The sequence below is a fragment of the Cricetulus griseus genome, assembly GCF_003668045.3.
Source record: "Cricetulus griseus strain 17A/GY chromosome 1 unlocalized genomic scaffold, alternate assembly CriGri-PICRH-1.0 chr1_1, whole genome shotgun sequence".
In the NCBI taxonomy this organism is placed as follows: Eukaryota; Metazoa; Chordata; class Mammalia; order Rodentia; family Cricetidae; genus Cricetulus; species Cricetulus griseus.
This window is the reverse complement of record NW_023276807.1, coordinates 172323348-172334805: the sequence shown is the minus strand read 5'-3', so window position 1 is coordinate 172334805 and position 11458 is coordinate 172323348. Positions and strand designations below refer to the sequence as shown.

The window sequence follows — 11458 nt, the reverse complement described above, 5'->3', positions numbered from 1 at the left end:
TGGCACCCAACCTCAATAAACATTGTTGCTTGCAAAAAAAAGAAATATATAATAAAAATATTGGCCACTTTTGATTAAAATAATATTTCCCATATAGCATAGAACCAGGACCAAAATTAGTTAATTAATTAATTAATAAAGGAAGAAATGTGTCCTGCATGGCCTGGAACAGGATCTCACTCTATAGTTTAGGCTGGCATTGAACCTGAAATCCTCCTGCCTCAGCCCCCTGAAGCTGAGATAGTTTCTTACTTTTTTAGTAGCATGATCTTTATTTACCCACATTTTAAAAGCACACTGTGGATGGAGCTGTTAGAATCCAGGTCAGATGCTGCACAGGTCACACCCATCCGCTGCTGTCTTTCTTCTCTCTGAAAGCAGATTCTGGGTAAGGTCCCAGGCTAACAGGTTCCACACTTTCAGGGGCTAGCAGTGACACCCTGTGTGATAGATGCGTATCAGCTTAAGGAGCCCCTGCTACCCATTCCTATCCAAGTGGTCACGGTCACAGGTTCCTCAAAATGACATTTTACCTCTAGGAACCAGAGCATTCTGTTTGCTCTCTGCCAACTTGTCAGTCATGTGTCATGAAACCTGCCTCCGCACTGTGAAACCTCTAAGAAAGGACCCCCACACCCTTCTGCCACGTGGCTGGCCTCTCCTCAGAGCCCCTGTCATGCTCTTTCCATGGCATTAACAGGCACTCTAACAAGTACTCTCATTCAAAAGCACAGTCCACCTTCGTGTCTCTCTTGAACCCTAAACCTAATAACTTGAACAACTAGCTAAAATGTGTTAGAGAAGAGAAAATATGGTTACTATTATAAATGTATCCTGCAAGGATGTATATTTTAAAATATATTCATAATATACTAATGTATAGCACATAGTGCAATAAGCTGCAATCTTATTATGTACAAATACACAAAATCATACATTTATACAAGTGTGTATAGCATTATGAAAAGCCTATGGCAGGTTCATGTTTGGATCTCAAAGTTATGGGGCGGGGGGAATCTGGGTACAGGCCACTCTTCCTTCCATTCCCGGCAACCCATCTGCCAGAAGGTGAGTGATCCACCGCTCTTACCCAACTCCCTATCAAAGCCCCATTCATCCCGAGCTCTCTGGGCCTGCTCCTGCTTGGGGTAGACCTGCCCAGGCAGTGAAGATCCCCAGAGCCTGGAAACACCCCACTCTTACTTTCTGTCCCGCCCCCACACACTGGATCCCTATGGAGGCCTAACTCCTTCAGAGTGAGGAGACTACGAGGAGAGGCAAGACCATCCAGAGCTTCGGACATTGAATTCCTGGCCCACACACACTACAGAGTAACAAGAGGAGATAGAGAGATCCTACCTGCACTCACTGGAATAAGATATGGGAAGAATACAGAATAAGAACTCACTCAATAACAGAAAGACCAATATGACACCACCAGAATCTAGGGACTCCACTCCAGCAAGACCTGAAAAGCCCAACATAGTGCATGAAGATGAGATGGACCTCAAAAATTATCTCAGCAAGATGATAGAGACCTTCAAAGAGGAAACAAGAAAATCCCTTAAAGAAATAGAAGAAAAAGCAAGCAAAAAATTACATGAAATAGAGGAAAAGACAAACCAAAAAATTCAAGAAATAAACAAATCTCTTAAAGAAGCTAAAGAAACCCAAGATAAAACAACCAAACAAGTGAAGGAAGCTCTTGAAACAGTTCAAAGCATGAAAGCTGAATTAGACACAATAAAGAAAACACAGAATGAGGCGATGCTGGAAATGGAAAGGCTGGATAAACAATCAGGATCTAAAGACGTGAGTATAACTAATAGAATCCAAGAGACAGAAGAATCTCAGCTATTGAAGACTCGCTAGAGGATATACATTATCAACCAAAGAAAACCTCAAGTCCAACAAATCCCTAACACAAAATATCCAGGAAATATGGGACACTGTAAAAAGACCAAACCTAAGAATAATAGGTGTAGAAGAAGGTGAAGAAACACTGCTCAAAGGTACAGAAAACATATTCAACAAAATCATAGAAGAAAACTTCCCCAACCTACAGAAAGATATGCCTATGAAAGTACAAGAAGCTTACAGGACGCCAAACAGACTGGACCACAAAAAGAAGTCCCCTCGACACATAATAATCAAAACTCCAAATCTACAGAATAAAGAGAAAATATTAAGAGCTGCAAAGGAAAAAGGCCAAGTAACATATAAAGGCAAACCAATTAGAATCACACCTGACTTCTCAATGGAAACTCTGAAAGCCAGAAGGTCTTGGATAGATACCCTACAAGCACTAAGGGAGCATGGATGTCAACCCAGACTACTGTACCCAGCAAAACTTTCAATCATTATAGATGGAGAAAACAAGATATTCCATGACAAAAACAGATTTAAACAATACATATCCACAAATCCAGCACTACAGAAGGTTCTGGAAGGAAAACTCCAACCCAAGGAACATAACTACATGCACAAAAACACAGGCAATAGATAATCTAATTTTGCCAAACACAAAAAGAAGCAGGAGGGCAAAATCCACACACATTGACACCACCAACAATAAATCCAAAACAAAGAAGAACATAATGAACAATGGACATTAATATCCCTAAATGTCAATGGTCTTAACTTACCCATAAAAAGACATAGGCTAACAGAATGGATACAAAGACAGAATCCATCCTTCTGCTGTTTACAAGAAACACACCTCAACTTCAAAGACAGGCAATACCTCAGAGTAAAAGGATGGGAAAAGATTTTCCAATCAAATGGCCTCAAGAAACAAGCCGGTGTAGCAATCCTAATATCTAACAAATTGGACTTTAAACTAAAATCAATCAAAAGAGATGAAGAAGGGCATTTTTACTCATCACAGGAAAAGTCCATCAAGATGAAATCTCAATCCTGAACATCTATGCTCCAAATATGAAGGCACCCACATTTGTGAAAGAAACATTACTAAAGCTCAAACCACACATAAAACCACACACACTTATAGTAGGAGACTTCAACACCCCCCTTACGCCACTAGACAGGACCACCAGACATAAACTGAACAAAGAAACAAAGGATCTGAAAGAAGTTATGACCCAACTGGGGTTAACAGATATCTATAGAGCATTCCATCCAAACTCAAAAGAATATACCTTCTTCTCAGCACCACATGGCACCTTCTCTAAAATTGACCACATAGTAGGCAACAAAGCAAACCTCCATAGATACAAAAGAATTGAAATAACCCCCTGTATCTTATCAGACCACCATGCATTAAAGCTAGAATTCAGCAACAATACAAATGGCAGAAAACCTGCAAACTTTTGGAAAATGAATAACACCCAATTGCACCATTCCTGGGTTGAGGAAGAAATAAAAAAAACAAATTAAAGACTTCCTAGAATCTAATGAGAATGCAGACACAACATACCCAAACTTATGGGACACTCTGAAAGCAGTGCTAAGAGGGAAGTTCATAGCACTAAGTGCCCACATGAAGAAACTAGAGAAAAGTCACATTAGAGAACTGACAGAACAACTGAAAGCACTAGAGCAAAAAGAAGCAAACTCACCAAGGAGGAGTAGACGCCAGGAAATAATCAACCTGAGAGCTGAAATCAATAAAGTAGAAACTAGGAAAACATTACAAAGAATCAATGAAACAAAGAGTTGGTTCTTTGAGAAGATCAACAAGATAGACAAACCTCTAGCCAAACTAACCAAAAGGCAGAGAGAGAGCATGCTAATTAACAAAATCAGAAACGAAAAGGGGGATATAACAACGGACACTGTGGAAATCCAGAGTATCTTTAGGTCATACTTTGAAAATCTGTCCTCCACAAAATTCGAAAACCTAATGGAAATGGACAGTTTCCTGGATAAATATCACTTACCAAAATTAAATCAAGATCAGATAAACAGTTTAAATCGACCCATAACCCCTAATGAAATAGAAGAAGTCATCAAAAGTCTCCCAACCAAAAAAAGCCCAGGACCAGATGGCTTCACTGCAGAATTCTACCAGAAATTCAAACAAGAGCTGATACCAGTACTCCTCAAACTGTTCATAGAAGCAGATGGGATATTGCCAAACACTTTCTACGAGGCTACAATCACTTTGATACCCAAGCCACACAAAGATAAGACTAAGAAAGAGAACTACAGACCGATATCCCTCATGAACATTGATGCTAAAATACTCAATAAAATATTGGCTAATTGAATCAAAGAACATATCAGAAAAATCATCCACCATGATCAAGTAGGCTTCATCCCAGGGATGCAAGGATGGTTCAACATACGAAAAACCATTAATGTAATCCACCATATAAACAAACTGAAAAAGAAAAACCACATGATCATCTCACTAGATGCTGAAAAAGCCTTTGACAAAATCCAACATCCCTTCATGATAAAGATCTTGGAGAGAACAGGAATAACAGGAACATATCTAAACATGATAAACGCTATATACACCAAACCAATAGCCAACATCAAACTAAATGGAGAGAAACTCGAAGCTTTTCCTCTAAAATCAGGAACAAGACAAGGATGTCCACTCTCTCCATACCTCTTCAATATTGTACTTGAAGTTCTAGCTAGAGCAATAAGACAAGAACAGGGAATCAAAGGGATACAAATTGGAAAGGACGAAGTCAAACTTTCACTATTTGCAGATGACATGATAGTCTACATAAGTGACCCGAAAAACTCTACTAGGAAACTCCTACAGCTGATAAACACCTTCAGCAAGGTAGCAGGATACAAAATTAACTCAAAAAAAATCTGTAGCCCTACTGTATACAGATGATAAACTCAATGAGAAAGAAATCATGGAAACATCACCTTTCACAATATCAACAAGCAACATAAAATATCTGGGGGTAACACTAACCAAAAAAGTGAAAGACCTGTACAATAAGAACTTTGAGACTTTAAAGAAAGAAATTAAAGAAGATACCAGAAAATGGAAAGATCTCCCATGCTCTTGGATAGGTAGAATTAACATAGTAAAAATGGCAATCCTGCCAAAAGCAATCTACAGATTCAACGCAATCCCCATCAAAATCCCAACACAGTTTTTCACAGACATTGAAAGCACAATACTCAACTTTATATGGAAAAATAAAAATTCCAGGATAGCCAAAACAACTCTTTACAATAAAATATCTTCTGGAGGCATCACCATCCCTGACTTCAAGCTCTATTTTAGAGCCATAGTTCTGAAAACAGCTTGGTATTGGCACAAGAATAGATAGATAGACCAATGGAATCGAATTGAAGACCCAGATATTAACCCATGCACCTATGAACACCTTATTTTTGACAAAGGTGCTAAATCCATACAATGGAAAAAAGATAGCATCTTCAACAAATGGTGCTGGCACAATTGGATTCGGACATGCAGAAAATTGCAGATTGATCCATACCTGTCACCATGCACGAAACTTAAGTGCAAATGGATCAAAGATCTCAGCATAAATCCAGCCACACTGAATCTTCTAGAAGAGAAAGTGGGAATAACCCTTGAACAAATTGGCACAGGAGAACGATTCCTGAACATCAAGCCAGAAGCACAGACACTGAGGTCTGCAATCAATAAATGGGACCTCCTGAAACTGAGAAGCTTCTGTAAGGCAAAGGACACAGTCAGTAAGACAAAATGACCACCCACAGAATGGGAAAAGATCTTCACCAGCCCCACATCTGACAGAGGACTGATTTCCAAAATATACAAGGAGCTCAAGAAGCTAGCCACCAAAACACCATACAATGAAATTAAAAAGTGGGGTGCAGAACTAAACAGAGATTTTTCAACAGAGGAATCTGAAATGGCTGAAAGACACTTAAGAAAGTGCTCAAAATCCTTGGCCATCAGAGAAATGCAACTCAAAACAACTCTGAGATACCACCTCACACCTGTCAGAATGGCTAAAATCAAAAATACCAATGACAACCTATGCTGGAGAGGATGTGGAGAAGAAGGAACACTCCTCCATTGCTGGTGGGAGTGTGAACTTGTAAGACCACTTTGGAAATCAGTATGGCAGTTGCTCAGAAAAATGGGAATCAATCTACCTCAAGATCCAGCCATTCCTCTCTTGGGTATATACCCAAATACTGCATGTCCATACAACAAGGACATATGTTCAACCATGTTCATAGCAGCATTGTTTGTAATAGCCAGAACCTGGAAGCAACCTAGATGCCCCTCAACTGAAGAATGGAAAGAGAAAATGTGGTACATTTATACAATCGAATACTATTCAGCAGAAAAATGCAATGGAATCTTGAAATTCACAGGCAAATGGATAGAACTAGAAGAAACCATCCTGAGTGAGATAACCCAATCACAAAAAGACAAACATGGTATGTACTCACTCATATATGATTTTTAGACATAGAGCAAAGGTTTACCAGCCTATAATCCTCTTCCCCAAAGAAACTAGAAATCATGAATGACTCTAAGGGATAAATGGACCCCAGGAATGGGAAGTGGCATAAACTCCCGAGCTAATTGAGAGCATGAGGGTAGGGGAGTGGGTGCTGCCACAATAAGAGCACAAGAAGAAGAGTAGAGGAGAAGAAATGGAGGAGCAGATATATTGAGTTGGGGGAAGAATAGAGGAGAGAGAGCAGGATGAGAGATACCATCAGAGGGAGCCACTATAAGTCTGAGAAGAGATCTGGAACTAGAGAGATCTCCAGAGACCTACAAGGATGAAATGATCTGACAGTCCGGGCAGTGGAGGAGAGGATGGCCCAGAAGCCCTTCCCCTAGAATGAGATTGATGACTACTCTCTATGCTATCCTAGAGTCCTCATCCAGTGGCTGATGGAAGCAGAAACACACATCTACAGAAATACACTGAGCTGAAATCGGGAACCTAGTTGAAGAGAGGGAGGAATGAAGAACGAAGGGGTCTGTACCAGGTTGGAGAAACCCACAGAAACAGTTGGCCTGAAAAAGGGAAAGCATATCGACCCCAGATGCTCTTTGGGAGGCCAGTACGGGACTGATCCAGCCCCCTGATCATGGATGCCAATGGGGAGGCCCCTGCACTCCTGGGAGCCTCTGGAGGTGGACTGGCGTTTTGTCCTGGTGTGTGTGGGGGACTTCGAGAGCCCATCCCACTTGAAGGGATGCACTCTGTCTCTGAACACATGGGGAGGGTCCCAGGCCCAGCACAGGAAGATTTGGTGGACTTGGTGGAGCCCCAGTTGGGGGCCCTACCCTGCCTGGGGAGTGGTGGGTGGATGGGGTGGGGGGTAGGTTGGAGGTGGGGGAGAAGGAATGGGGGTGAGGGGAGGGAGAGGGAGAGGGGAATTACATGTGAAACAAGCCTGTTCCCTAACTTGAATTAATAATAATAATAATAATAATAATAATAATAATAATAAAAAGAGAAAAAATGTTAAAAAAAAGAGAGAGACCCTATCTTAATAATAAAACAAGCACAGAACAGTCCTGTTGGGCTGCCCAAGTTTAAAAAAAAAAAAGTTATGGGGGAATTTTCTCTATCTATTCAACAGTTTTCTGATTCACTTGGCAAACAATGCTTATTTGCTAACCTAGCACTCATGTTCACTCCCTTCCCATGCCACCTGGTCACTAGACACTTCCTTTCCCAGTTTCTCTTGATGCTGTCTAGACCAAGTGACTGACTTCAGAACAACACAGCATAAAGAAAACTTGTTGAATTCTAAGGGAGCTTTTGTTTTTCAAACAAATGAGTTGGTATTGACGCTTCATACACTCATTGGGGAAGAAGGAAACAGAGATGTGGTGTATTCTGGGAAAGCAGTCTAACTGCACAATGTTGTAGAGAGGGAACAAAAACACACTTGTTCCTGCCTGCTGATAAGGGAATTGGGGGGTGGTGGTTGAGAGTGTCTTGGGTCTTGGTGAACTTAGTCTAGGAGGCTAAGATCTGCAAAACCTTTGTGGCACCAGTCTGCCTGAAGCCAGTTTCTCTTTCTTTACATTTTTAACTATAAAAAGAATATGAGTACCCGAGCTTGATCCTCGGGACCTACATGTTAGAAGGAAACTGATTCCTTCAGGTTGTCCTCTAACTCCACCTTTAGTAATTCAAAATCCAATTAATGAGGCAGTACCTAAGCCCATCAAACAGTCTTGAAATACTTGAAATTACCTAAGTAGAAATCGAGGCTGGGCCTGTGGCTCTTCAGTGGAGTGCTTGCCTAGCAAGTGAGCACCTAGGTTAGATCTTCAGCACTGAAAACATCTACCACATTTAGGACTGAAAAGTAAAGAACAGGGGTTGCAGAGATAGATCAGCGGCTAAGAGCACCTACTGTTCTTCCAGAGAACCCTGGTTCAATTCCCAGCACCTACATGGCAGCTCACACCTGTCAGTAACTCCAAAATCTGATACACAGACATACATGCAGGCCAAGCCCTGATGCACATGAAATAAAAATAAATAAATTAAAAGAAAAAAAAAGTTCAGCCAGGTGAGGCAGCACACACTTTTAATCTCAGAACCCAGAAAGCAGAGGCAGGTCAATCTCTGTGAGTTCAAGGCCAGCCTGGTCTGCAGAGTGAGTTCCAGGACAGTCAGAGATACATAAGGAGATCCTGTATTGAAAATAATAATAATAATAAAGATCAACACCAGAAAGCACAGAGGTGAACTCTGTGCCTGGTTTCATCAAGTGTACTTTCAGCCTAAAGAGTGAGCACTGGACAGTCCACAAGATAAATTCATTTTAAAGTAGGCCATATTAAGGAGATAAGAGCAAGTTGAAAAGGTCATACGTTTCCTTTTTATGACCATGACAGGTTGCTTTGCTTTTTTCTCTTTTTATCTCTATTGAAGTACAAATTACAGAGAGGAAAATACATGGCCCTTTGATGAGTTTTGACAAGTGTAGCTGATTATTTAACTTTGACCATAATCAGAACGGCAAATGCCCTCTGTGCCCATGCATGTTTGTGTTTTTCCTCAGGCAACCCTCTTGATTTTCAGCATATATTCTCTGTCTTCGTATAAGGGATGGCAGTTTCCACCTGTGTCCACCATCCTTTGCCTAGCATTGTATTACTCATGTACACACGCATTACTGTGTATACCGCTAATCTGTTTTTACTGGTCAGCATTGGCAGCCAATTGTTCACTTGTTAATGCATATTTTGGCTAATTTAGTTCTTGGCTATAAACATAGCTGTTGTGAGTATATTTACATGTGCTTTTTGGGAACATGTCTTCATTTCTCTTTGGTAATGTTTAGAAGTACAGTATTGGGCCACAGGTTACCAGCTAGCATTATATTTATAAAAACTTATACTTTTCTAAGTATCAGTTAGTTCGTCTTCTTTCTCTCCTTTTTTATATATGCATATAATGTATTGTGACTACACACATCTGTACAAGTCAGTGTTCTATTCCTGTGAAGAGACACTATGACCATGGCAACACTTATGAAAGAAATCATTTAATTGGGGGATGGCTTACAGTTTCAGAAGTTCAGTTATTGTCATAATGGCAGGGAGCATGAAGGCACACAAGTAGATGTCTTGTTGGAGAAGAAGCTGAGAGTTTTACATCTGGATCTGTAGGCAGTAGGAAGAAACAAACTATGGGTTTTGAATGGGCTTCCTGAAACCTCAAAGCCCAACCCCAGCGGCACACTTCATCCACCAAGGCCACACCACCTAATTCTTCTCAAGTAACACCGGGCCCTGATGACAAAGCACTCAAATCTTTGAGACTATGGAGGTCATTCCTATTCAAAAGCCACCACAACACCCCTCATCACCCTGTTTTATCCCCACTCCTGATAACTTCATTATTTCCAACTAGCCTCTCTCTGGAAGCTTAAATGAGAAATTTCCACACAGGCTAGTGTATTTGAGCACTTAGTCCCCAATCGATGGTGTTGTTTAGGGAGCTTATGGAGCCTTTGGAAGGCAGAACCTTCCAGTAGCAAGCATGTCACTGGGGTTAGGCTTTGAAGGTTTCTAACCTCACCCCAATAACTGTTCATTTGATGCTTGTATATATGGATACAATGTGATCAGCTGCCTTCTCTGCCATGATAGACTCTATACCAATGGAGCCGTGAGACAAGATAAACTTTTTTCTTCCTTAAGTTGCTTTTAGTCCTGGTGTTTTACCACAGCATCAGAAAAATAACTAATACACTCTCCTATTTTTATGTCTTTTCTGTGTGCAGATCTTGTGTGGGTTGCCATAGATGCTGGGTGTTGATGATTACAATGGTCACATAGTAATATAAGTGGCCGCATAGGTAGGTTGTGGTTGTAGTCACTTATATCCCTGCCAACAATTAGTATTGCCAGTATTATTAATGGCAGCTGCAGGATGAGTCAATAGAGATATAAATGTTTCTGAAATAAGAAAACAGACTCAAGCCTTTTTCCTCTCTGGCCGGCTGAAGGCAAGATGGGTCACCAGCAACTCTACTGGAGTCACCTGCGCAAGTTCGGCCAGGGCCCTCGCTCTTGCGGCGTCTGCTCTAACTGCCATGGTCTGATCCGAAAATACGGGCTGAACATGTGCTGTCAATGCTTCCGTCAGTACGCAAAGGACATAGGCTTCATTAAGTTGGACTAAGCAACCTTGAATGGATTATTCAAGACTGTCTACCCAGTGAAACAGATCATGCTAGTCTTTGTACATAAAGAATAAAAAAAATGGAGACCTTCAAAAAAAAAAAGAAAGAAAGAAAGAAAGAAAGAAAGAAAGAAAGAAAGAAAGAAAACAGACTCAAATCTCTTACTGCCCTTCTATCGTGCAGTTTACTCTTGTTACTTTGTAGCAACTTTGACATCACTCTATTTATACCAAGCATTTGATCTCTGGTCCAGCAAATGTAAGTTTCTTTGAGAGGATGTGAAGTCTACTGTTACAAAATACATTTTATGAATACCCCCTTTGTTTGGTACTGTGTATACCTCTTCTAAATTAGCACTGCCACAATTTATTTACTGCTTGCTTGTTTTATTTTATTTGTGTGTGTGTGTGTGTGTGCGCGCATGCGCCCGAGTGCATGCCTGAGTGTATATATGCATACCATGTGCAGGCAGGAACCTTCAGAAGTCAGGAGAGGGCATCATTGGATCCCCAGGAGCTGGAGTTACAGAGCCACTATGTGGGCGCTAGGAACCTAATCTGGTCTTTTGCAAGAGCAGCAAGTGCTCTTAAACTGCTGAGTTGACTCTCCAGCTCCTTGTTTGTTTTACCTTTCAAGACAAACCTGACCTAGGGCTTGCAATCCCCCTGCCTCAACCTTGTATAGAAATTCTTATGCTAGTACCTTAACTCAAAGCAAAGGTGAGAATAGAAGTTAACATTTAGGTGACACAAATACACAGCCTATAGGCTTCTATGCCCCCCCTTTTTCCTTAGGAGTTAAAATTATGGCAGTGTGGTAGTAACACTCTGTTCCCGTTGAGATGGCCCTT

General features: G+C 40.9%; 1 protein-coding gene across 1 annotated transcript; it reads left to right on the top strand.

Moving 5' to 3' along the window:
• The first annotated feature begins 10436 nt into the window (after positions 1 to 10436).
• On the top strand, positions 10437 to 10710 carry LOC100757259 (40S ribosomal protein S29). Its single transcript, XM_027389329.2, has one exon. It carries the CDS (start codon positions 10437 to 10439, stop codon positions 10605 to 10607), a length of 171 nt encoding a protein of 56 aa, XP_027245130.1. The 3' UTR covers positions 10608 to 10710.
• Positions 10711 to 11458: the final 748 nt, after the last annotated feature.

What these genes read in the sequence shown, in the direction of transcription:
- LOC100757259 (XM_027389329.2), top strand. Translation starts at nt 10,437, where the DNA reads ATGGGTCACCAGCAACTCTACTGGAGTCACCTGCGCAAGTTCGGCCAG.